This window comes from Vombatus ursinus, unplaced genomic scaffold, assembly GCF_900497805.2.
Source record: "Vombatus ursinus unplaced genomic scaffold, bare-nosed wombat genome assembly UNPS02014786.1, whole genome shotgun sequence".
Taxonomy (NCBI): domain Eukaryota; kingdom Metazoa; phylum Chordata; class Mammalia; order Diprotodontia; family Vombatidae; genus Vombatus; species Vombatus ursinus.
In genome coordinates, this window is record NW_020954564.1 from 906,275 (window position 1) to 932,908 (window position 26,634).

Genomic DNA, 26,634 nt, shown 5'->3' on the forward strand with positions numbered 1-26,634 from the left:
GTGATGACTCCAGGCCCAGTGCTCTATCCACTCTATCACCTAGCTGGATGCCTAGGTCTCCTGGATCTCCTACTATCAAGTGTCGGGCATATACCCTAGCTTGGTTTTGCCTCACCTAAGGCAAGGGGGGCAGGTGTCTGTAGCCCTTTTTCTGTTCCTACATAAGGGAAATGATCTGGTCTGCAAAAATTTGGCACCAATCACAGCTGTGTTTGCTTCCAAGCCAGAGCTAGCCACTGCTGGCTTACTGTTAGGATGGAGGAACAAATGGCAAGCCCAATGATGCTGGAGTTGTGGATTATCTTGTATTTTTGAGCCCATGATAAAGATGGAGAATTTTAGAAGCCAGACTGTAAGAAGCATGTCTGCAAGGGCAGGAGTGAGAGAATTGTCAGTGATTGAATCTAGGAGACTTCTAGATTACTCACTGATGTTTGGGAAAGTGATAGCACCTGTTCTTTTTCGGGTGGACCTCTTGCAGCAGAAGGAATCAGGTTTTGGGGGATGGGAGTGACAATTGGGATGTGAGTGGGATGGGCATAAAGAGAAGAGATAGAGCTACTCTGAATGAAGGGAGGTGGGGATGGGCAGAAGGTTGGAGGATCCAGGTGCTTCTGCCCTGTCACCTAAGATTGCAATACTCATTGCCTTCTACCCAGGCACCAATGGAGTGTCACCAATTCTTGCTCTGCTGTTGACATGAACCTGTGTTGAGAACATTGTCTGAGTGGTGGAAAGGTGGTTTGGCAGTCCAGGTTTGGGCATGAACTCCTCTCAACCTTTCATGATCCTGGAGGTGATAGGATATAGTGTTGGAAGAGATCTTAGAGATTGTTCAGTTTAACTTCTTCATTTTATAGAGGAAGAAACAGATTCAGGGAGGGGCAGTGATTTGAATCACGTAGGTAACAAGTAGCAGAGCTAGGCATCAACCAGTTCTGCTGCATATTTCTCAGCAGCAGAGGACAAAGGAGAGACTAGCATAGAATAGAAGTTAGAGCCCTGGTGTGGGAGTCGGGGGACTTGGGTCCCAGTTCCTTCTCTCTAACAGAAACCATTTAACTTTTCTAGGTCTCATTAATTTCTTTATCTGTATAATAAATATGATGGATTAGACTGAGGAATTTCCTTCCATTCTTAAGTCTGTGAGAGGACGGGAGAGTTAAGGTAATAGTTATTCACTTCCTCCCCCAGCATTTGCCAAACTTAACCTTCTTCCTTTATATACAAATTGGACAATATCTCAGGGTCCACTGCTCATAATCCTTTGTTTCCAAAGTCCAATGCCTCCAGATCCTACTCATCCCTCATACCCCACCTTTGCGCACAGTCTCCCTTTTCTATTACATTTATAGATGTGTTATACAAATTAGAGTATCTACCTGGAAGGAACCTTGGAAATCATCTAGTCACAGGATCATAGAATTTTAGAGTTGGAATTTTAGAGTCTGACCCATAACTAATGATGTTTTCTCAACTTAATTACTATAGCATTGATTCATCCACCCTTAATAGCATATATCCTATTTTGCATTCAATTAACCAACAAGCATTTATTAAGCACCTGATATATGTGCCAGGCACTGAGGACACAAAGCCAAAAGTGAAAGGCTAGTCTTTGCCCTCAAGGAGCTTACATTCTACTGGATGCCTTGCTTTCTTTATGACCTCTTTACTTTGACTAGTCTTGTTGTCCTAGCAATACAGTAAACTCCTTTGGTACCGCTTAGATGAAAGTGGTGATTGTTTTTATTTCCCTGTAAAGACACAGTGCTCAGCATGGTGGTTTACACATACTAGGTACTCAAATAAATGTTGACCCCTTTTTAATCAACTGGCCCCACAACACCCAGAAATTTAAGAGAGATATATCCAACTATATTCAAATTTTGCATCTTCAACATGCAGCAACTACTCTGAAAAGACCTGAAGATGGTTGGACCAAACCTGCTTGGTCTGGCCATGGTACTTCTACTAGACCCTGTATAATTGTAATGAGTCAGCTGGAACACAGGAAAGTGATTAGAAATTTTCCATTCCTACAGCCAACATACAATTTTAAAAACCTTGTCACCTTTTACCTGGATTTTTACAACAACTTCATCAATTTTCCTGCTTCTGGTCTCTATCCTTTTCAACCACTCATCATATTGTGGCTAAATTAATCATCCTAAAATATCACTTTTCTTAAATCACCTCCTCTGCTAAAAGAAAAAAAATTGTCTTCCAATATCATAAAAACCACTGAATTTTAGAGGTAGAAGGAATTTCACAAGCCATCTAGAGCCAGTACTTTCCAGTCTGACCCTAGCCTACATTTTTAACCTCATCTCCCACTTCCCTTCCTTCACAAATCCTCCACTTTAACCAGACTAGCTTATTACGTTCTTCAGATTAGCTTTGCTCATTCTCACTCCCAAATCTTTGTTTTCCAGGTTTCTTTAGAATACCCTCCCCATATCTACAAACTCGTCATTTTATAGAGGGAGAAGGTGAGTGATGCAACTGTGATGCTGTGGATAGAGAGCTAGATTGGGAGTCAAAACACCTGAGCTAGAATCCTGGCTCTGGTATTGATTTACTCCCCGTGTGACCTTGGGTAAGCCATTTGCTTCTCTAGTCCTCTGTTTTCGTGCCTGTAAAATGATGGAATTAGATTAGATGGCATTTAAGTTCTCCTTCAGTTCTAATTTATGATCCCATGACCCTTTGTCCAAGATGACACAGAATTAGAAGTAGGATTAGGATCCAGGTCTCCTGATAATCAGTTCAGGACACCATGACATAATAGAAAGAGCTCCAGGGACTGAGAGTCAGGAGAGACCTGGGTTGGAATCTCTGTCATCTTTGAAACTTCCTAGCTATGTGACCATGGACAAGTCACTTAATCTTTCTGAGCCTCAGTTTCCTCATCTACAAAAAGGGAATAATAAGATCCAAAGTATCTACTTAAAACAGGGCTGTTGTAAGGATCAAAAGAATTGAATGTAAACCCTTTCTGCAAGCTTAAAATGATATATAAATGATAGCCACTACTATAATTTGCTGTTATGATATATGATATTGGTCTTTAATGATGACCTTTCTTTTAATTGTGGACTTCCTAAAGGCAGGGACAGTGTTTCATATTCTTTTCTGTATGCCCTACCATACAGAATGCAAACTGCAGTCTACTGGAGAAGCTTAGTAAGACTTATTCATCTTCTCTGCTTGAACTTTTTCCTTCTTTCTTAGACAGCCAAGCAGATAGAAAGAGAGAATGAAGCCTTACGGTGTATCTATCACTCCGAACTCCTTAGAGAGGGGATGAAGGCAGTATGAGGGCAGGGGCTTCCCACCCTCCCTCCTGTGTAGAGGGACAATTAGGTTTCTGCCTCAGGCTCAGAGGCCCCAAATATAGCACCAACATCAAACTCTTGAGAAATAGCATGTATTTTTCCCCTTCACTAAACTTCCTATTAAGTGTAAGACACTGCATAGAAGTTAGATTTCCCTCTCAACTATTCGTGCATTTGCACCAGGGAAAAGAATAAAAATGCGTTTTTAATTTTAAACATTCACATTTTGTTTCCCTTTTTTTGGTGTTTTTTTTTTTTTTTTTTTTTTTAGCAGGGACCTCAGAAAACCGTGATTTCCCCCTCTCTCTGGAGCTTTAAGGAACCCTAGACGTGGGCTACTCTGGGAATAGACCCCTCAGGAATCAGATCTGACTATCCTGGAGGTGGGAGGACCTTTTCTTAGAACCACAAAATGTCAGAGTTGGAAGGGTCTTAGAGACCATGTCAGGGCTGGGCTAACTCTGCCAGATGAAACAGGCTCAGAGAAGAATTTGACTTGTCTGACGTGAGAGCTTGGGGGAGCTGTCCAGCTGGCCCTGAGGATAATTACCCCCAGCTGGAAGGTTTTTTGTGCGTTCACTCAATGACCTTGTTTTGAACACTGAGAAGTAGAAGGACTAGGAGGGGCGTTTCCCGATGACCATTCCTCCCGGGTTCACTGAGACAGCACACTAGGCTCGGACTAAGTGGCTGAAGTTTCTTTATTATCCCTGAATTGCATTACAAGTAATACTGCCGGCGGGGTCGGGGCGAAAAGAGCCTTGAAGTAGCGGCTCGCGCAGGGAAGGGTCGGGGGCCGGGAGTGGGGAGCGCTAGGCGCTTGTACAAAATCTGGCCAAAAAGCCGAACATGCATGGAAAATTATTGCTGTTGGAAGTTCCTATTTACAATATAAACACACACTGGGAATCGATTCTACAATACCCTCCTCCCCCCGCCCTGCACCCCAGTCTCTCCTCACAGGGAAGGGCCTAGAACCATAGAATGTCAGAGCTGGAAGGGATAGTAAAGGCTGTCTAGTCCAACCCCCTCATTTTACAGATGAGGAAACTGAGGCCGGGAGGTTATGTGACTTGCCTAAGGTCACACAGCAGAGAGCAGTGACTAGAACCCAGGTCTGTTGATTCCCTGTCCGGGGCTCTTTCCAATGCAGTCTGCTGTAACATCTGAGAGAAAAAGTTTGCAATGACTCTCTCTGTTTACCACCCCCACTCCCCCCCCCAGTACTTGAGAGCTGAACCCTTCCATTTGAGGAAGCCCACCCCCTGTCCCGATGGGGGGAAGAAATGAGTGGGGACCCCCTTCCTCCTATCTGGATGTGAAGCTATTGCGGGGGGAAGATGTGGGACGGAGACGTGTGCTTAAAGCGGGGTTTGGGGCCCATGCGCTAGGGAGGCGTGTGCGGCCCTGCAGGTGAGGGGGAAGAGGGCCCTGGGCGGGGCCGTGTGCTTGTGATACCTCTGCAGGCATGCAAAGGGTGATGGCACGGTGGCTCTAGAAAGAGAGGGCACCGGCCATTCTGCGCCGCCATCAGGGGAGGTAGGAGGCAGGATGTGAGGTCCTGGCTGGGGGCTGGCCCCTGTGGGGGTCTTGGGTCCCCCTCTGCTGGGAAAGTTGCATAGACTTGGAAGGCGGCCTCCTGCCTTTCATTTCAAAGGTGTGCGGGCTATAGGTGGGATGGGTGTGGGGTTGGGGAAGCTGTGGCTTTTTCCCTTGACCCCAGGGATTGTCCCACCTCACCCTGGCCCTCTGGAGGCTCCACTTCCCTCCAGAAACAGCATAAAGAACAAATATGAATTAGGACTTCTCATAGGCAGGGCAATCCTGGTGGGCTTCTTGCAGGAGTTGCAGTAGGGACCTGCCCCATGAACCCCTTCAGTCTTTCCCTTCCTCCGCCCGGGGCTCTCTGGGCAAGGTATGAATTGGGTCGGGGAGGGTGGGGAGAGAATCTTGGAGCCTGCCAACCCACCAAGGACTAGGGAGTTGGCTATGTTTGTGTGTGTGTGTGCGCGTCCACGGACCTCTTCTAGGGCAGACGCTGAGGTTGCACTGTAGACCATCTTCCCTTCCTCCTTCCACTTCCCCCTTCCTCCATTTATCCCATATCCCCGAGTCGGGCGCACAGAGAAGCGCCTTCCTTCCGCCCCTAGCCAGATCTTCAAGTCCTTTCAGTCGGGGCTTCGCCTTCTAAGAAGCCTTGCCAGTCTCCCCAGTCCAGCTGGAGAGCCTCACCTTCCCGTAGAGGGATACTCCCCTTTCGGAGGGAACAATAAATAAATAAATAAATAAATAAATAGATAAATACAAATAAATAAATAACTCGCTGGCCCTGCCCCAGGGAGACCCAGGCCTCCCCTCTTTCCCCCCAGGAGTTGCCTGTTCTGGGGTGGGTGGGAAAGTGCTCAGAGAGGAAGGAAGACAGAGCAGGAGAGAGGAGTGTGGGAAAAGAGAACCCACAATTGGGGAAGGGAACCTGCCCTTTCCCTGAGCTGGTGGCGGGGGAGCAGGAGGGAGCAGCAGGGTCCTGAGTCCCCGTGCCCCAAGGGCGCATTCTGCTCTGAGGTTCACCTCCTGAGGCCACCTGGGGGAAGTGGGGGATGGCAGTAAGAAGAAGGTGGGGGGGGGGGACTAGTAACGAAGAAGGCAGAGGAGATGGAAAGGGATACTGGGGCAGGTGAGGAGAGAATGCCTGGGAGGGGAAAGTGGGTCCTGGCCAGGAAAGGAAGAGTGTAATACTGGAGAGGGCTCGGAGCTTCTGGGGACTGAGCTTCAGAGGTTGGGTTTGAGTGTAAATGGGCCTGGGGGGAAAGACATGCAGTCCTTAGACTAGGCAGTCCCTGGATTGTAAAGCGAGGAGGAGGGCAGGGAGAGTTTGGGCCTGGCCTTGGATGGGGTAAGGGATATAATTTATGCTAATGAGAGGTACTTAGGTTGAGCTAGAGTGGGATGGGGTGAGGTGGCCGGACCGAGTTTATAATGGGAAGAGGATAGAATTAGGGATGAAGAAAGGGCGGAGTTTGAACTGAACCGTAGCGGACCTGCGACTGGGCGGAGAGGAGATGGGGGAAGGGCCTGGCCAGAGAGGGCGGGGTTGAATTAGTTGTCCAGGGTGGCGGTGGAGGCGGTGCAAGCGTGCTCAGCGCCTTTGAAGCAGGCGGCTTCGCAGTGCTTGTTGAGGTAGGACTTAAGCGCGAAGGTCTTCTCGCACTGGCGGCACTTATAGTGCTTGAAGGCCGAGTGCGTTTGCATGTGCGCTCTCAGGTTAGAGCGGTCGGCGAACGCTTTGCCACAGTGCGAGCAGCCGAAGGGCTTCTCGCCCGTGTGCGAGCGCATGTGACCCTGCAGCAGCCAGGGCCGGGAGAACGCCTTGCCGCAGACACCGCATTTGTGGCGCAAGTTGTGCGTGAGCACATGCATGGCCAGAGCCGGCATGGATACGTAGGCCTTGCCGCACGTCGGACATTTGCGCGCCAGCTTGCTGTCCAGGCTGCGGTGCGTCTGCTTGTGCCGGCTTAGGTTGGACGACGTGGCGTACGTCTTGCCGCACTCACCGCATGAATGTCGGTGCCCCCCACTTCCACCCCCAGTTCCCCCAGGCCCGTTCCCGCCCCCTGCCCCCCGGGCATCCCCAGCCCCGCGTCTCCGGGAACGCCCGTCGGAGATGAAGAAGGCATCCATGGAGTAGCTGTCCGTCACGGCTGCCTCCCCTCGGAAGTAGCGCGCCGACAGGCTCGACTGCGGGCTCTCTGGGTCGCTGTACTCCTCAGTAGCTGGTGGGTACGCAGCTTCCGACGGCGCCAGTTCCAGCCCCGGTTTCTTTTCGCTGTCATAGCTGGGGGGCGGAAGGCAGTGTGGAGCATAGCCTGGATGGGCAGGTACACACACACAAGGAAGAGTTAGGCAGGGTCTATCAGACGGTCAGCTCTGGGGAGACAGGGACCAGTTCTCAAATTACATACCCCAGATCCCCAGCACAGGTCTTTGCACACAGTAGGTGCCAATGAATGCCCATCTCTGGGAATCCTCTTTGGGTCAAACACTTCTTTCTGGACTTTATATTCCTCTTCTCTCCGTTGTTTGGGCAGCTAGGTGGAGCAATGGATAGAGTGCCTGGCCTAAAGTCAGGAAGACTTACTTTCCTGAGTTCAAATCTGGTCTCAGTCACTTACTAGCTAGGTGACCCTGGGAGAGTCATTTAACACTGTTTGCCTCAGTTTCCTCATCTGTAAAATGAGCTGGAGAGGAAATGGCAAACCCACTCCAGTATCCTTGCCAAGAGAACTTCAAATGGGGTCAGGAAGAGTTGGACAGGACTGAACAACAACATTGTAAATTGCTAAACACACTGTGATACATTTATGTAATGTAATATTCTTGCTCCATAAGAAAAGATGATATGAAGAGTTTGGAGAAGCATGAGAAGAATTGAACTAATGCAGAGTGAAGAACACAGAACCAGTAAAACAGTGTATCTCATCTTTATAATAATGTGAATGGAAAGAAGCCAAAATCTAAAACTGAATATGTAATTTATTCTATGTAGTTGAAATGATCAAAGTTAGCTCCAGAGAAGAGATGAAAAAATGCAATTACTGTCACCCCCTTCTATGCGGAAGTGGGGGACTATGGATATGGACAATTATATGTATTGTTAGAATTGGTTGATGTTTTTGGTTGGTTTACTGAACTGCTTGTTTTTCTCTTTAATTTTTGTTACAAGGAGATGGCTCTTTGGGTACTGGGATATATTAGGAAATGAGGATGTAAGAACAAAACGTATCAAAATTTAAAAACAAATTTAAAGTAGTAGAAAACTTCATGACCTCTATATTCTAAGTACTCTCCATAAGCTTTCACATGCTGTGTTTTAAGTTTCCATCTCTAACAATCCATGTTCTAAGTTCAATAGGATTTCAAAGTGGGTAAGACCTTGGAGATTCCAACTCCTTCTTTTATATGGATGACTCTGTGAAAGGTTAACAAATTTGCCCAAGGTCATATATAGCAGATAAAGGATTCAAAGCCAAGTTCTCTGACTCTATTGCCAGTGCCCTTTCCCCTACACACACACTGACTCCCAATCCTTATAGTTCTAACCAGATATGTTCTGTGGTGCCTTCTAGCTCTGATATTCTGAATCCTTGTTGGGTAAGTAGTAAATAGGGGCTTCTGTGGAGTCATACAGAAGGAAGAGAAATCCATAGTCTGCCCTCAGGAGTTTATATTCCTAGGTGGATGGTCAGAAACTTAAGTGGTCCTGAATTTGGACCGTCCTAGACCACCAGCTTCACTTCTTTCCTGCTCCTGGGACCTGAGTTTTCCACTTAAAACAGCACCACCACCTCCCAAGGAGATCAGGATGAGGTATTCCTCTTGGACTCAGCTTCTCAGTTTCCAAGAGTACAAAGTATAAGGGTTCAGACTCCAGTTCCCTCCCCCAGAGAGGCCCCCTTGAGCAGGCTCTTCCTCCCCCCTTTCTCTGAGGGAGTGAGGCCAGACCATTAAGTGAAGGGTAAGGATGAAAAAGGAGGAAATCTATAAGCAGTGCAAAGGCAGGCAGCTGTTGGCAGCTCAGAACAGAAATGCTGAGGGGATATGGGAATGAATGGGGTGATTAGCACCAGAATGAATCAGCAGAGGGAGGGGGGCAGCTGGGGACAGCATCAGGGCTGGGAGCCAGGACACCTGGGTCTTGTGTCTCCATCTACCACCTTGTGTGTAGCCTCTCAGACCCGGAGGGCTGGGCAATCCTCCCTTAGAGTTCATTTGATTCATCCCTGTCTCTAGGCAGGCCTGCATTGAAGCCCAAAGGGAAACATCTCTCAAGTGAAGCCTCCAGGATCCTTTTTGAGAACTGTTTCTGCTTATGTTGTTTCTTTGCTGTGTGACTTTGGGTACATCACTTAATCTCTTTGTACCTCAGTTTCTCCCTGGGGAAGTGACTTCTGACCTGGGGCTTTTGGGAGATTACTGTCATCTTAGAAATCTCTTTACCTTCATCCTTGTATCAATCCAATTCAATAAGTAGTAAGTAACTACTTTGCTAAGCATACAAAGACAAAAGAAAAAAACAGTCCTTTCCCTTAAGGTACTTACATTCTTTTTTGGAGGTAGGAGGAATATAAAATGTACATCATCTTGGGTTCCTCATGCCCTTATGGACCCCACTAATTTAAGAAGTGAGATTGTATTAATAGATAATAATGCTCCCCACCCCCATAACACTTGCTGTGCAAAGATTTTCACCTCTTAATGCCATCCAATCTTCATATCATCCCTTTATTATTATCATTTTATTGAGTCTCAGAGATAGAAAGTTACTTGCTTAAGGTCACACAGTAGCTTTTAGAATCATGGGATGAAATGGACTTCCAAGACCAGATATCTAGCTTAAGGTCTTTTTTTTGTTTGTTTGTTTGTTTTGGTGAGGCAATTGGGGTTAAGTGACTTGCCCAGAGTCACACAGCAGTAAGTATCTGAAGCTGGATTTGAACTCAGGTCCTCCTGACTCCAAGGCTGGAGCTCTATCCACTGCTCTACCTAGCTGCTCCTTAAGGTCTTCTTTTTACAGAGAAAGAAACACACGTGGAAAGGGTGAGTGACTTGTCCAGAGTCATATAGTGAATTAAAGGCAATGCTGGGATTAGAATCCAGATCTTCTTCCTACCTCGGGGCTCTTTGTTTTAGGTGCACTGTACAGATCTGTAAAAGGAATCTCCCTAGAACTGGGATGAGAGTAAGTAGGGTATAGGAATATATCCTAAGGGTTAATATATCCGACTCCTGTTTCCGTAGTGCTTAGTAAATTAGGTTGGATTGTATTGCTTTAAGGTTTGCGAGATACTTTCTTCACAATAGCCCTGTGACAAAAGAAACACAAGTCTTATTAGCCCCATTTTACAGAGGAAGAAACTGAAGGGCAGAGAGAGGGAGTTATTTGTATCTCACAGCCAGAGTATCAGAAATTGATCTGAAAACCAGGTCTTTTCACTCTAAGTCCAATGCTCTTAGACTCCACCAATGTCCCTAGCTCCACGAGTAGATCCCAGAGCAGAGCACAGAATTAGGAGGCTGCTGGTTCCATTTCATGATGCAATGACAGAATAGTGAATAACTAAACATAACTTCTGTAGACTGAGTAATATCTTCCATATATGTGTATTACCACTTTTCAAATGCATGTAGATACAGTTGTGATTCATAAAATACAAATTCATTTAAAAGTATTACTGAATTTACAGATTTTCATCATTTTTTCAGTGTCATTAGTACTACAATCATGAGATACAAGAAATTTTTTGATGTAAAAAAAGATCTAGATACTTGAAAAGATTGGTAACTATTGTATGATACTGTATAACCTCTCGATTTCTCTAACTGCTCCCCCTAAAGTGGTCCCTAGCCTTGCCAGAAAGCCCCAGTCTCTTACCCTCCTCTGGTCCAACCTTTTCAGGTTAAAGGAGCTGTCTCTCCATCGCCCTCTTATGGCGGCATATGAGTACTGTAGCCTTCTGGCTTCCATCCCTTGGAATCATGTGCCTTAGACAGAAATAAGGCAGAGCAAGGCAAGCTATTCACCAAGGGGAAAGGTAGTGACCAAAACTTGGGGTCAGTGGAGAATGTTTTTCATAGGAACCCTGCCCTTGGGGTTAGGGGTGGCTAAGCTGCTGCTTCTGTTAGTTTTCTGTACAATCCTATTGCTCACCTCCTGGGGATGGTTGCAGCTGGTTCTGGAAGGCAGTTTTTTTTTCCCCCTCTGATGGATCTCATAGCTTTCCTACATCCTTCTTCTCCACCTCCATGGCCTCTATTTTATTTCATCTAATATCATAGATCTGTGTCCTGTCCCCTCCATTCTCTGTTCTTACATCTTCCCTCCCACCCCACCAACTATGCTGGGATCATAGCAGAGATGTTCAGGTTGGGTGGGGCCTATTCAATGAAATTAGATTGCCTCCTTCTGCTTCTTTGGGTCTTCCTGAAGATCTCTGCAAGCTCAAGCCATGGTATGGTAGGCAGGGCTGAGCCTGCTGATATTCACTGGACAAAATGAATCGTTTCATGTGCTGGACTACTAGCATGTTGTGCTGTCCCCCTCTTTCCCTCCACCCCCCCCCTCCCACCCCAGCACCTCTGTCTGAGGCTCCTATCCCAGGGACCAACCTCATAGTACCACCCCTTTACCTATCAGTCAGCAGACTTTCACTGAGCCCCTGGGACATGCCTGGCACCAGTAAGATCTCTTACTGAATGAACTGGTAGAGACTTCAAGTGCCATTCCTCTCTGTGGCCTTTTTAGCCACTGCAAGACTAAAAGAAACTAATACAAGATCCTATTTGAATTGTACTTTACAGGTTACAAAGCACTTTTCTCACGAAGTCTTAGGGAATACAAAAATTATTCTATTTTACAGAGTTGGAAACAGGCTTAGAAAACAGAAGTGATTTGTCTAAGGTAATATAGCTCATTGCTTGAAGACCAGGGACCCAGGGCCCTTGACTCCAAGTCATGGCTGTTTTCATTGCACCAAAGGAGCTGGACAGGCTTTCAGGAAGCAACCCTTTCATTTTGCTGAGGTAAAAACTGGGGCTTAGAAAAAGGCAGTAACTTGTCCAGAGTCATACAATAGACCAATATTTGGTCTGGAATTTGAACTCAGGGCTTCTGACTCCCAGTTCAGTGTACTTTGACACCATAATGAGTCTCTCTTAGCTTACTCTAAGTTGTGAGGGAATTTGGGAAACTCAGGGCTGTGTCAAAACAGACATAAGCTCAGTGCAAAGAACCCCTGGGAAGTGCTAGGTGAAAGTCTGGCTCTCTTTGATGAGTCCCTTGGCTCTGTCCAGTGGCAGGCAGTGACTGTTGCGTGGGTATATTTAGAGCACTTTGGCTCAATGTGCTGGGGCCTCGAGCCTCAAATTGTCTCTAGCCAACTGAGCAGAAGGCTGGGTCTGTCAGCAGCAACTGGAGATAAAAATAGCCCATTCTGCGCCTGCGTGCCCAGGCCTGGGCACAGGGCTTGGCGTTTTTTCCCTCTTATTATTATTTATTTGAGTAGCTCCCAGGCATTTGCCCAAAAATATCACCCACGTTTGGGGCCACATTCTCAAAGGGGCTGCCTATTATGGCAGGAATAATTATGAGTCTGGAGAGGAAATTGGAGACCACCTGGCCTGGATGACATGGGGGCAGAATGAGGAGATAGTCCCCTAGAATAGTGAGATTGAAGGTAGAAAGGAAATTACAGGTCAGGAAATTTATTATTTCATTATGAAAATGTAAAAATGTTTAGTGATAGTTAAATTTTTTAATTAAATTTTTATTTTTAATTAGATATTTGTTTTTAACCTCACCTTTATTTCTCAATATATATCTCCCTGCCTTCCCTACTCTTTGAGCCATCTCATAACAAAAAATAATAAAAAGAAAGAGAAAAAAAGAAAGGAATCATTTCAGCAAAATGAACCAACTCATCATTTGAGTCTAACAGTACATGCAGTGTTCCATATCCATCTTTACCCATAAGATTCATTTTCTTACGAAAAACTTGATCGTGATAACTACACAATGTTCAGTTTTACTTTTTTAAAGGTTATCTAGTTTAACTGATTCATTTTATAGGTGAGAAAACTAAGGCCCAAAAGGCATTCAATAGCTTCCCACAGGTGATATAGGTAGCAATTAGCAGGGCTGGAATTTGAACCCAAGTCTTCTGACTCCAAATCCTCTGTTCTCTCTGCCATAGAACCATGAAAAATGGAAATGTATTTGTGGTCCTTTCCAGGCAGCAGGGTAATGTGGGAAACGTGCTGGATTTGTAGTCAGAGGACTTGGCTAAAAAAATCTTGACTTCGCTGCTTAGTGACTGTGACTAGGTAAATCACTTCACCTCTGAGCCTCAGTTTCCCCTATAGAAATGAGGGAATTGAACCAGAGGATCTCTGAAGTCCTTTCCAACTCTGCATCCTGTGATCCTGTGACTGGTTTGATCAGCCCAAGACCCTGGAGATTGTGATCTGGTGGGGAGGAGAGATGGGAAGGGAGATAAGTGTCTGCTATGGACCTTCAGTTAATTCCCTTCTCTCTCTCCTGCACCCAATCTTTATAATATTAGTAACTCACATTTTAGTAGCACTGTGGTTTACATAGTACTTGTCTCACAGCAGCCCTGTGAGATAGGAAATGCAAGTGCTATTAATCCCATTGAATGGAGGAGGAAGCAGGCTCAGAGGGGAAGTGGCTTGTTGAAATTTAGTCACTGTCAGAACCAAGATTTGGTTCTCAGGTCTCCTGAATCCAATGTCCTTCCCATCCCTCACTGTCTCTCTGTAATTCTCTCCCACTCCTCTTTCTCTTTCTTTTCCTTCTCCATTGTTCTCTCTCTTCCCCTCTCTTTCCCTCTCTTCCCTCTTCCTTGATCTTACCGTGAGTTTTGGAGGAACTTGGGAGATTCCCAGTTATGCTGAATTAGCAGGAAAGATTTTCAATAGTTTGACAACAGGGGAAGATGAAGGGACCTTAGAAATTAGTTCAACCCTCTTATTTGGTAGAGGGCAAATTCAGACCTAGAGAGAAGTAACTTGTCCAGGTCATGCATTGAGTTATCAAGCCTGGACTAGAATTTAGGTAGCTTGACTCCTAGTTCAGTACTGAGAGTGACTAGAGGGGGAAGTTGTTGTTGTTGTTGTTGGTGGTGGTGTGTGTGTGCGCGCGCACGTGCGTGTATTTATAGTAGGGAGGAGGGGAGAAGAGAAGCAGGACTGGAAAACATCAAATTCAAATTCTCTGCAGCACTAGGTCCACTGTGTAACCTTGGGTGCACGCCCAACCCTCCCTGGGCTTCCCTTTACTTTTTTGACAAAGTGCCTTGGATTTCTCTGTCTGTAGAGGGACTATCTGAGGGTGACTTGTGACTGATGCTTCATCTAGAGACACCTAACAGGCTCTCAGGCTCTGGACTAAAATAATTTCCTATCAGTATCTGTGGCGCCATCCTGAGCAGGAGGCGAGGAGCGTTCAGCCTGTTGATGTAATGTGGTCAAATAGATAAGAGTATGGACAAGAGTTGGAGAACTCCCTCTGACACTGGGGGATTGTTAATGTATCCCATGGAGGGGAGAGAAATGCGTTATTGCTTCAGCATTGATCCTTCATCATCCACATTCAGGCTTGGTTTCTTGAGGAGCTGAGACCTATGAACTACAGTTTTGTTTTTGTTTTTTGTTTTTGAAGGGGTGGGAATTCCTGGACTAGGGGCAGGATAGGAGTGTAGCGTATTTTGGTCCAGGGCTCCCAGTGCTTGTGGGGAGGCCTCTCCGGGAAACAAGAAACAGATGAACTTTCAGAGGTCTGAAATGCTTGAGGGGCAGATGGTTGTGGAGTGCCTTGGCTAAGCCTTATACTTCCAAGCATCAACTTCCCCCCTTCCACACACATACCTCCTGGCACTGGGGGAAAGATGGAGAGGTTGGTCGTGAGTCTCCAAGACAGAGCAAACCAATGTTTCAGCTAGACAGATAAAAAGAGATAGAGTGTATGGGGGGGGGAGAGAGAAAGAGAGAGAGAGAGAGAGGAGCCTCGGCTCTGACTTGGAAAGGACATCAGCAGGAGGCAGCATGACATAGATGTAAAGAACTTTGCAAACCTTAAGCCTTCATAAGTGCTAGCTATGTTAGCATTATTATTAAAATTAGTGGCAAGAGCACTGGCTCTGGAATCATAGTTCCTGGGTTCAATTGTAAACTCTGTTTCAAACTCACTTTGTGACCTTGGGGATTTACTTTACTGTTTTGGCTTCAGTGTTTTCCTCAGTAAAACAAGAATGGGGTAGAACTCAAATGATCTCTGAAATTGCTTCCAATGCTGACACTCTGGGATCTATGAAAAATCATCTAGTAACAGGAACAGACTGAAAGAGAATGAGAAAGATGGACTTGGAAGACAGAGATAGAAAGAGACATATAGTGAGACAGAGACTGGGGGACAGAGGAAGATAGAGGGATACACAATAGACAAAGAACAGAAGTGTGTGTGTCTGTGTCTGTCGGGGGGGGGGGGGGAGTGGGAGCTTAAGAAGGAGGAAAAGCATTATGGGAATGTGAAATAGGGAAGGGAATAGAAACCCTCAGATGTAGTTCTCCCCAGGACATACTGAAGGGGAGCCCCAGAGGCCCTTTCCACATGGATCTGGATATTTGCTTCTCAGGGGCTGGAGGGTTTAAGATCCTGAAATATGGATTATCGAACCTGAGTCTAAGTTTGTTTCTCCAACTTCAATACTTGTCTCATTATCCCCAGTCCTACCTGAAAGAAAGTCTTGGGATTTGAGGTGAGTATACTTTATACATTAGAACTGTAAGAAGTCTCAGAGACCCTGGACCTAACTGTCTCACTTTATAGATGGGGGAAACTGAGGTCCAGAGAGGGTGAGTGTTGTAGGGCTGCTGTGACCCTAAATGCGCACTGTGAGGCTCAAATTAGATCGTGGTCATGAAAAGGCTTTGAAAACTAAATCCCTAAAGAGATGTGAGATTGTTATGATTGTGTACAAATTAGTCTTCCCCTTAATTTCCAAATGCAACTCCAGCTATTATCAGGGGACTGGGATATGGCCCCATTAATCTGGGTAACCTCTGAGGGTCTCTTATCTTCCTTTCCCTAGTAGGCTCCTAACCTCCTCTCTTTCCCTTTGGGGGTGCTTTAGTTCAGTCTTTGTTCCTCTGCCCATTCACCCTCCCCAACATGGCATGGACTCCTCTGTCTCTCCTTTCCCCTCCCCTTCTCCCTTTGACCCTTCCTGTAGCTTTCCCCTCCACCTCAGCCTGGCTGAGTGGCTGCAAAATGCAGGCAGTCCTTGTAAGAGGATCTTTCTAATAACTGGAACTGTCTGCAGCCCCAGGGCTCCTCCTCCCCCTTTTCCTCTCCTATCTTCCCTCCTCCTTTTTTCCCTCCCCTCTCCTCCCCTCTCTTCTCCTCTCCTTCTCCTTGTTTACACAGCACAGTCACACACGCTGGGAGAGAAAGCGCTCAGCTCAGCAATTTTTCACACTTCCCTCAAATGTTCAGCAAGGTTATTTCCGGGAGATCGGAGAAAACAGGCGCCCACCCACCAGCCCTAGCCTTCTTGAGTCCCACCCTCCTCCCTGAAGGTCCCAGGGGCAGAATCATTTCCCCTATCAATTACCCCTCCCTCACAGGTGGCATCCTATGATGCCACCTACTTCTCCAGCTTTATCAGCCCCTTTATGCCCAGGTTTATCAGTGTTTGGGGATGCTGGCCTGTAGGGTCACCCCTTGAAGCCTTATGATTCTGGCTACACTAGCTACACAAATAGGGTAGGATTGGGTTTTGTCAGCAAGGTGGCTGTGCTGCAAATGCCAAGTTCTCTCTGGCCAGAGTGAAATGTCCAACCTTGAGCACAGGCCCCTGGCTGCCAAGGCAATAATAAATTTTGAATCTCTGGAAACCCTGGCTTGGGTCAAGTGCCCTTTCCCTCCTAAGATTCTTTCCCTTCCAGCTCTGACCCTAGCCTGTACAATCAGGGTGCCCTCCAATAGTTTCTGGAGGTGAAGGAGTTCATATCCTCTTAAGAGTTTGTTTTTGCTTTTGAGAAACAAAGTCAGAAACAGACAAGCTTAGGGAGGCAGAGGTGGGGGCCTCTGATTTTTTTTGGTACTTTCTCTGATTCTGTCTGCCTCCCCTCACCCCATCTCAGACTCCAAATTCTCAGTTTCCTGTGGGATCCCTTTTATGGTACCTTCCTACTACCCTTGACTTATTCCAGGCCTAAGATCTCTTCCCATTCATCCCTTTTAACTATAAACAAAAGGGAAAAGACAGAGTGGTTTATGGCCTCAGTTTCCCCATCCATAAAATGAGGTTATTGAACTAGATGATCTATAGAGTCCTGTCTAGCTCTAACACTCTGTTTGTTCTATGTTCTAAGAGCTCTTCCTAGTCTATTATTCTATGATTATGTGATTCTCTACTCTCTGTTCCCGGGGGAGAGAAAAATGTAGAGGGAGGGGAGTTGTGGGGGAAGAGATCCAGGCCAAAGGGCTTTGTTCTGTTCCAGTGTTTGGTGAGGGGTAGAGAGGAGGCAATTCAGATACAGGAGGTGCTTCAACTATGCCTTCCCTTGGGAATTGGACTGGGGATGGAAAATAAGATTACTTCAGAGAAAAGATGTTCTCTGGCAAAATCCTTCTTCCTCCCCCTTCAGCCTTTTCTCCTGGACCAGTATGGACAGAAGCTGAAGAGATCCAGCAGATAAAGCTTCCTTGTCCCCTCTCACCAGTTATCCACCTTCAGTGTTTCTGTTCTTTCCCTGGATCCTCCCAGAAGAATTTGGGCCTTGCCCAGAAGAGGACTGGCCTTAGCTAGGGAAAGTGTGTGTTGATGGAGAGGGGAGTTTTGGGTCTAGACAGGGGCCCCTGTCTTTGCCACTAACTTCTTTGACCTTGGATAGGTTATAGTGTTCATCTCCTGTTCAGTTTCCCTACCTAGTCTGGGAGACTGAAGGAATGTAGGTGAGTGACTTAGAATTCTTGGAGGAATCAGGTCATCTTGACTCAGTGGTGGCATTTTGTTCTCTCTCTCCACCTTCCTGCTTTTTCTCTCTCCCATTCTTCCTCCAGTCCCCTAGCTCTTTCTTCTCTTTTTTGCTTTCTCCTTCTCCCCTTCTGTCTCACACACACACACACACACACACACACACACACACACACACACAGAACCCAGAAGCCTGTGTCACCAGCTGATGCCAGACCTTTCCCTGCCAAAGTGATGTCTCCTCCCTATGCACCTGCCCAGTAGGGGCTCACCAAAGGAAAACCTTTTGTCATTTCTGATTCTTGGAGAGGGCCCTGGGGAAAGACTAGCTTTCTTTCACTCCTTCATAAGTCTCAGCCTCTTAACCCCCTTCAGCTGAGTCTTTCCACTCACACCCCCTTAACAGATCCCATTTCCTTGCACAAACTCACCCTAAGAAGACCCAGATGATGGGTCAGGAGGAGATAACTAGCAGGAATGGGAAGGAGAGACAATTAGGGAGGTTATCTTCCTCCTTCCCAGTACAAGCTTGCCTATTTCAAAGATCTGTAGCTATTTCCCTAGGTAAATCCTTTGAATAAAACCTCTTTCTCTGGCTAGGTCCATGGAAAGATTTTGCCTTCTTGATGCATATGGCTGAGGGTAACAAAAGCTCCCGCGGTGGGGGGGGGGGGGTGGAGAGAAGAGAGGAGGAGGAAGCTAGTTTTGCACCTACCCTAGTCTAGGCTGAAAATTCTTAGTTCCAGGAAAGGGAGAGCCGTGGTTTTCCTCCACCCCAGAATTCCCACTTTGCAGAAGATCCAGATAGAGGTCAAAATCTTCAGCCAGCTGGTCACTGCTGACCAGCAAGCTTTATGCCCACATGAGCTGTGTGTGGACAGGGTCACTAACTACATCCTTGGTGAATCCTAGAGCCAAGATTGACCCCCTGACTCTGACCTGGGTCACCTCCAGGACCAGCACCCCTAGTACATGAAAGGGACTCCATACTCCAGCTATATCTGTGCCCGCTCAGGGGTCCACGGATTTCTCCCTTCCCTTCTTCCTCAGCCCAGCCTAGTCCAGGGCTGCAACTTTCAAAGTCTGAGAGCATGGCCCAGGGCGGACGCCTAAACGACTTTTTCCTTTGTATTGACTCTGTTCTCTTCTGCTTAGCGCTCTTCTTCTCCCACTGTGGCCCTTCTGGGAGTTAGCGGGTGTGGGAGGGGTATCCTCACTTGGAAGGGGTTTTCCCAGATTTGGGTGGAAAGGAGGGCCAAGATCTCCCTTCCCGATTATCCAGCCCTTCGGACTTGTCCTCCCTTCAGAGCCTCCCCCATTTCCCCCTCCCCCTTCCCGAGGCCCCACTCACCGCTGTCCCCGGCGGGGCCGGCTGCCCCCCTGGAGCCCGGCAGCACATATGCGGGTCCCAGGGGGTGGTAGCTGGGAGCTGGGACGCTGCTACACTGGAAGGCATCTGCTTTGATCTTCTTCACCAAGAAGGAGCGGGGCATGGTGCTGTGCTGAGCCGGAGCCGGAGTCGGCCCGGCGGGGAACTTCAGTGGGGCCTTGGGAGGGGAGGGGGAAAGCTTGGGGGTACAGGGGCTGCAGGCTGAAGGGATGTGGACGCTGTTGCCTTACAGAGCGGGCTCTTCAGCACTGGACAGCTCCCTGCACTACCCGCATGCGGTCCCTAGGCAGCGAGGCAGGGAGGGCCCGGGCGGAGAGGAGGGGAGGGGAGGGGAGGGGAGGCGGCGCTGCCTGGCACACTCGCTGAGCTCAGCAGTCCGGCTGCCGGCTTTATATGGGACGCAGGCTGGAGATCAGGTGGTCCTCTCGCAATGGAACTGTTTAGCTCTCTAATCCATCAAATGTCCCTCAGGACAATCATTCACATTCCCCATGAACCGGCTGCTTGGGCAGGCAGGGCGGAGAGCAGAGCGGAGCAGAGCAGAGAGAGCAGGCGAGCTGGGGAGGGAGGCACAGAGCAGGCAGAGGCAAGAGCAGAGAAAGTGAGGGAGGGAGAGAGAGAATGAGAGAGAAGGAGAACGACATACAGAGAGGAATAAAAAGACAAGGAAAAACAGACTCAGAGCTCAAGAACAAGAATGGGGGTGGAGGAGAGAGAAAGAGATGAAGAGAAAGACTAGGAGAAACAGAGACAAAGAGGAAGGTAAAGAGAGGGAGAGAAATATAGCGCTCAAGAATAAGAAAAGGGGAAGGGAGAAAGAGATGGAGAGAAAGGCAAGGAGAGACAGAGACGCCTAGAGACCAAGAATAAAGAAAGAGGGAGATTAGAGAAAGACAAGGAGACACACATAGAGAGACTCATGGATGGAGGGGGAATAAGAGAAGGAATCAGGAAGAAAAAAAGAAAATAGAGAAAGAGACAGAAGCATGGGCAAAGGGAAAAACAGGGAACCAGCTGGCTAGAGTAGAGAAAATAGAGAAGGGGAATTGGAGAGAGGAGGAGGTTCAGATTCAGAGGGGAAGGGGCAGAGAGAAGGATGAGGGACATAAAGGAGAAAGAGGAAGAAGGAGGCCTGAGGGGAAGGGAGGGGGAAGGAAGGGGAGAGGAATGGAAGGAAGAAACAGTGAGATCACCCACTGCCCATCTGCTTTAAATGCTTCTTCCTCTCTGGCTTTCTTGTTTCCCAAATCATGGAACAGGCATGCTAGTGGTCAGGGCAGTGCCTTAAAGAAAAGAAAGGCAGTCCCTCCCCCTCTTCTCTGGTGGGGTTGTGCTTAACACTGCCAACCAGGTCAGGTTTAAGACAGAACTTTCTTTGGCCAGGAATTGGGGGTTGGGAAATGAAGGAGAAGTAAGCATACTTAAATATCCCCTCCCACCCACCCCCACCTCCAGCAGCCAGAAAAGCAGTTGATCAGGACAGCTCAGCCATTCATGTTCAGAAATAATAAAATAACTCATGTTCCTGCTATGGGGGGCACTGGCTTTGACACTTCCTCAGCTCTGTCTTTCCGTGAAGCAGAGGGTAGACAATAGAGACACGTGCATCAGAGAGAGAGCGGAATCTTGGTAGAAAAGCTTTATCATGAGTGAGTGAGCAAACTCTCTCTGGGCAGGATGGTTTTCTTTGTCTGTTGGTGGCCAAGTAGGGGCTAGAAGAGCCCATGGATGATTGAGGAAGGGTCCTTGTGATGGGTAAGGGGAATAGATCTCTTGGATTTTGGCCCAGTAGAATAAGTGGACCATATGTCAAGGGAGTTGTGGGCAGGCATTTTTCCTCTGTGGAGAAGCCATCCCTGGAGGCCAGGACCCAAGAGAATTTTAAATCTAGGAAGCTTTGTCCAAAATTTGTTCAGTAGGGCAGCGCATGTGATATCAGGTTTACAGTTCTGATTGGCTGGGTGGTGGTTTTCCCATGCCTTTTGGGCTTGAAGACAACCTATCAAAACCTGCATTCCAAACCTGGCTCAGGAGAGCTGACCTACTACTACTTTTAGTCTCCTTTTTGCCAGTGCTCTCCACCTTGTTCTTGTCCAGTTCACCTTTCCATGTACTCTCATATTTTATGTGTGGTATGTACTTCCTAAGTAACCAGCATGCTGCATCAGAGATGTCATTATTTCCTTTAATGGAACTCATGGAAGGTGGAGTGAGGCATGTCCCAGTTGTAAGGTATAAGACTGAACTTCCACTTAACCTCCCTAAGCATTATTTGCCTCTATTTGTAAAATGACATTTCTGACATAGTGTTTTAAAGTTTGCAAAGCCTTTTATGTCCATTATTTCATTTGATCCTTATAACAATTCTGTAAGGGAAATGGTGCCAGTTTTATTTATCCCTGTTTCCCAGATGAGGAAATTGACCAAGGTTAAATGGCCAACAAGTGGCAGAGCTGGATTGTAAACCAGGTTTTGTGAGTAAGAAATGCTAACTCACATTGGTAGGCCAGTGGTTGAATCCTTCCTGTCTTAGAGAATGTCTGGGTTCAATTTCCAGTAAATATAATGATGATTTTAAGGAAGCCAGTGTAAAGATCTCTGGGCTGGGAGTCAAAAGACCTAGGTTCAAGTCCCTATTCTGATAGCCACTTCCTAGATATATTACCTTGGGAAAATTGATTCCTCATTTTGGGCCTCTCAAATTCTCTGTCTGTAAGCAAGGAGGTTAGCTTAGAATGATGTCTCTGAAACTATTCTATTAAACTCTGTTCTGATAGTCACAATGGTTCTTATGGAAATTCAATGCCAATGATTTTTCCCCTCTGAAACATTAGACATGAAACCACAGATGTACCAAAAATGCTTATTACATTAAGTAATCTTCCAGTATGAAAATAGGCTTAATTTTCTCTGTTTTGCTAAAAAAAAAAAATTCTTCCAACTCACCTTTGCATCCATGCCTTTACATCTCCCAACCCAGCATTTATGTATTTGTCAATATGTATCAAACCCCAGTATATCCAAGAAGGTTGGGATACTCCTGGACTAAATTATCTCTAAGGTCTTGTCCAGTTTTTGAAGTCTATGGAAAGGTCCTCTCAAGACTATCCCTTAGTATATGCATAAGATCACAGGATTTAGAGCTAAAAAGTCACTTAGAAATCATATCGTCTATTCCCCTCATTAAAAAGAAGAAGAAACTGAATTGTATAGAGTAGAAATGACTTGACAAAGGTCACACAACTGCTAAGATTTCTCCCTCCTCTCCTCCCCCCTCTTCCAATTAGAAAATATTAAGCCAGAATGATCAAGCCCTGGGAAAGGCAAATGTCCACAGTACTGATTGATATTGGCAGCTAATTTTGACTGTTTTCACACTAGGACTTTGGATGCTGTACAAAGAAAGAATGGGGAGCAGGACTGGAGAATTGCAACTCTCCACCTGCCTTGGGGTTTCAAGGAAAGTGAGACTTAGTTCTTCTTTCCTCCTCTTCTGTCTGGGCTCAGGACCAGATGTTGCTGCTGCTTCAACGGCTGCTGAGTTGGCATTCCTGGGGCTCCCAGGGATGTGCTTCAGGCTCTGAATGGTAGTCAGGCCCTTTCATTTCTTCCCTCACCCCACAGTATTCTCTTCTCCATTCTTCCACCAGCTTGGACACAAAGGAAAGAGTTAGTCTGCCTCCTCCAAATGGGAAGAAGGCAAGGCTCAGTCTCAGTTCTCTGTGGGAAGGTTGTAGCCACTATTGATTGACTCGAAAAATAGTATAATGTGAAAGCTGTAACAGAACCTTAAAATATGGAATATTAGGGCTGGAAGGGACCTCAGCATATAAAACATAATTTTAGGAAATGAAATGTTGAAACAGAGATTGTTAGAGAGGCAGCATGGCATAGTGGATGGAATATTGACTTCAAATCCTGTCTCTGGTACTTCCTAGCTGTGAGATGATGGCCATGCCATTTAAAGCTCTCTTAGTGCCAGTTTCTTCATCTATAAAATAGGGATGATAATGCCTGTGGTGCTTGCCTCATCCGGCAGTATGAGACTCAAATGAGATGTGCAAAGCCCCTTGCCAACTTTAAAAAGCAGTATATAAGGTGATCCCAAAACTTCAATATGCTTAAACTGCACTAAAACTTTCAGGACATCCTAAGTATCTGTTCTTAGAACATAAAAGAGGAAAGCTGGAAAAGACTTCAGGATTTGGAAAGTCAGAGCTGAAAGTGCCCTTAGAGCATAGATAAAAAAAAAAAAAAGAAGAACCTAGATCATAAGAATGTTAGAGTTGGAAGAGACTTTAGATCAAAGAATGTTAAAATTGGAAGGGATTAAAGCTGGAAGGGACCTTACCAACCATTTAGTAAAAACATCTAGTCCTCCTCCTTATAGAAGAGGTAACTGAGGCCCAGAGAGGGGCTACTGCTTACTTAAGATCTTACAGAAAGTTAGATCACACATAAATTTCCTGACTGTCAGTCTAGTGTTCTTTTCAGGACACTATTACTGAGATTCCAAACCTTAGGGAAGGAGAGTAGTAGCAGTCTTTTGGAATTGAGGGACCTTTAGTGCCATCAGCAGTGTGGCTGCTAATTATATTCACATCCTTTTCATCCTTCAAGGCTCAGCTTTAGCAGTAATCCCATTTCTGCCACAAAGCCTTCCCCGACTGTATTGATCTCATCTTTCTCTTCTCCACAGTCCTGTTGTAGTTAAGGTCAGTACACAATTTTGCACTTAGTTGTTTAGTTTTTTCCTATGTGCCATGTCTCTTCAGTTAAACTGTTGGCTTTACTAGGACAGGGACCAGGTCTTTGTCTTCCTTCTCTCCTACCACTCTCAGATCAGGGGCTTAGCACACAGGAACCAAGATTTCATTGACTGATATGCAAAATCTTAATCCATTGTGACTTGTATTAAATGTTATCCTGTAGGGTTTGGTCTGGATTCTAATAAGATACTACTAATAATACTTATGCTATATAAAATTATAAACAATAATAATAACACCAACTCATCTTTAATTTTCTCACTTGGCTCCTCTACTTTGGGACTTCTCTAGATTGAATTCTCTTCCATGGCCCAGGAAGCTCATTGTTGGGGTGATCTCATCATCCTGCAAAATCCTATTAGTCTTAGTGCCCTCACCCTATCACCATCCTCTGCCCCTCAGACTGGAGGATAGGGTCATGAACTCCAAACTTTCATTTAAGGAGAAAGCTCAGCTCAGATATCTCATCTCCCATCTGGCTGTATTGTTCTCTGGGACTTCTCTATTTGATTTCACCATGCCTCTAGGTTGGATACCTTCTCTCTCCCCCCACCTTACACCTCCCTTTTATGTACTGTACTCTTATTTTACTGATGGGGAAATGGAAGCACTTAGAAGGAAGGTGATTTTCTTAGGGTCACACAGCAAGTCTGTGGTAGAGCATGGCTTTGAACTTTAGGTTTGGTGCATTTTCCACTTCATTTCAATGTCTACTTATTCAGATATTAAGTGAAAGGACCTCCAAACACCACCCCTTTCCTTTTAACCTGCTTTTAGGGACAAATTTTAGCTCCATCTTGGGAGAGGACATGGTATCCTCTGATTCCCCATATCCCAAAAGGCTGAGGACAGCCAGAGTGACTCTGGTTGTATATATGGGTAGAGCCCTTTCTAGGGCCTCAGAATACCAATGTCTCACCTGAGCAAGAGAGTAGTTCTCATGATGGTCCAGGATTCTACGGGGGAGAAGGAGTTTGGATGGGAAGGGATGTGACATGATGGCGGCTTCTTCTTAGAGCAATTTGGGGCTAAATATGAAAAACAAACTTAGGTGGGGTGACTCAGGAACTGTGAGGTATCTCTAGGACCTCCACCCCCCACAACTGTTTTAGGCTCAAGCATCCATATTGTATTGGGATTATTTGAAGACTTACCGTATTCAAGGTGTCAGCTGTGGTATAGAGGAAAATAACCTTTAACTTGGAATCAGGGGACCTGGATTTAGGTCTGGTTTTGCCATTAATAAACTGTATGACCAGGAGTCAGGCACTTCCCTCTTCTTAGGACTCAGTTTCCTCCTCTGAAAAATGACTGAAGGTGGATTAGATGAAATCAAAGTTCCCTCCCAGCTGACATTCTATGTTCCTTATTCTAAAGTCCTTTCTTTCTCTGAAGTTCTAAGATCTTTTTCTGATCTAACTTTGTTATACATGCTAACATGTTATATTCTAAGGTCCCTCCTAAGTTCTAACATTCTGTGCCCTGGTGTTCTATGTCTATGTTCTTGTTCATTCTTGACGTTCTCTATTCTGATTTCTAACATTATATATGAGAACTCTTCCAGCTCTGACATTCTAAGATTCTAAGTTATCTCCCCTCTCCCCCCCCCCCTCCAGACATACACATGCTTGTGTACTCCACCCAAAAGGCCTTCTTTCACTCCCTGCCTCTCCTTTCAGCTCTGACTCTGAATCCTGTGTCAAGGAGGGGGAGGTGAGGGGAGATCACTCCCTTCTGCTCTCACTCCCACCCCACCCCCTCTGTCCCCAGCAATACCATGGTCCCATCTGTCTCAGTGGCATTGAGCTGTGACATGAGAGGCCTGGGGAAGTCCAAGGTCAGCAGCAACTAGGACCAACCTGAGCAGGCCTGGGGGGATGTCAACGCCATGGGCCAGCCTTGGGCCCCTTTGCTCTGGAAGTTCCCCCACCCTGCCCCCATCCCAACTAGAAAAGTCTTTGCTGCTTTTAAGCTATCTGAGCTCCCTTATTTATTTATACGCCTGCATGTGCAATTTCCTCCCTTGAAGGCCCGTTAGCCGAATAAGGGATTACTTACGCCCCAGTTGTGGCGATCTGCTCTGCCTGCTGACTGTCCCTGCACTTTCTCTCTGCCTCTCCGGGCTGCGTCGTAATAAGTGAGGTAATTAAGTGTAGAAGACAAGTGGAGAGAAGGGAGGGCTGAGAAGAAGGAAGAATAGGAACTGGGTTCTTTTCAGGAGCAGGGGAGTGAGATAATGTATGATAATAACCTGCAATCAGGCCCCGCTGAGCTGGGCGAATACTCCTGCCTGGAGGAGGCTCCTTTTCCCCTCCCTCCCCCAGCCCCCCAAACATCCCAGACAATCCTGCCTTTTCAAAGAAAATGGGGGAGATCGGACAGCTCCCTGCTCCCCTCCACCCCTCCCATTCCTGGGGCAGCTGTATGGAAATAGTGTTCCCCTCTCCCTGGGTTAGGATGTGATTGTGTCTTGAGTCTTTGGTTTGAGTTGGTTGGGGGTGGGGGTGGTGATGGTGTTGGGGCTTAGTGGGGGAGGGGAGTAGATAGTATGAGCCCAGGGGCAGGACACCAGAACAGTCCTGGGA

At 46.5% G+C, this 26,634-nt stretch overlaps 1 protein-coding gene across 1 annotated transcript; it reads right to left on the bottom strand.

Moving 5' to 3' along the window:
• Nucleotides 1-6,434: 6,434 nt before the first annotated feature.
• LOC114046879 (transcriptional repressor scratch 2-like) lies at nt 6,435-19,383 on the bottom strand. Its single transcript, XM_027867465.1, has 2 exons — nt 19,242-19,383; nt 6,435-7,201 (listed from the first exon to the last, which is right to left on the bottom strand). Exons 1-2 carry the CDS (start codon nt 19,381-19,383, stop codon nt 6,435-6,437), a joined length of 909 nt encoding a protein of 302 aa, XP_027723266.1.
• Nucleotides 19,384-26,634: the final 7,251 nt, after the last annotated feature.

Coding starts and splice junctions, on each gene's coding strand:
- LOC114046879 (XM_027867465.1), bottom strand. CDS start 19,383: ATGCCCCGCTCCTTCTTGGTGAAGAAGATCAAAGCAGATGCCTTCCAG. Junction 7,202..19,241: donor CGGCCCCGCCGGGGACAGCG/GTGAGTGGGGCC, acceptor CTGCCCATCCAG/GCTATGCTCCACACTGCCTT.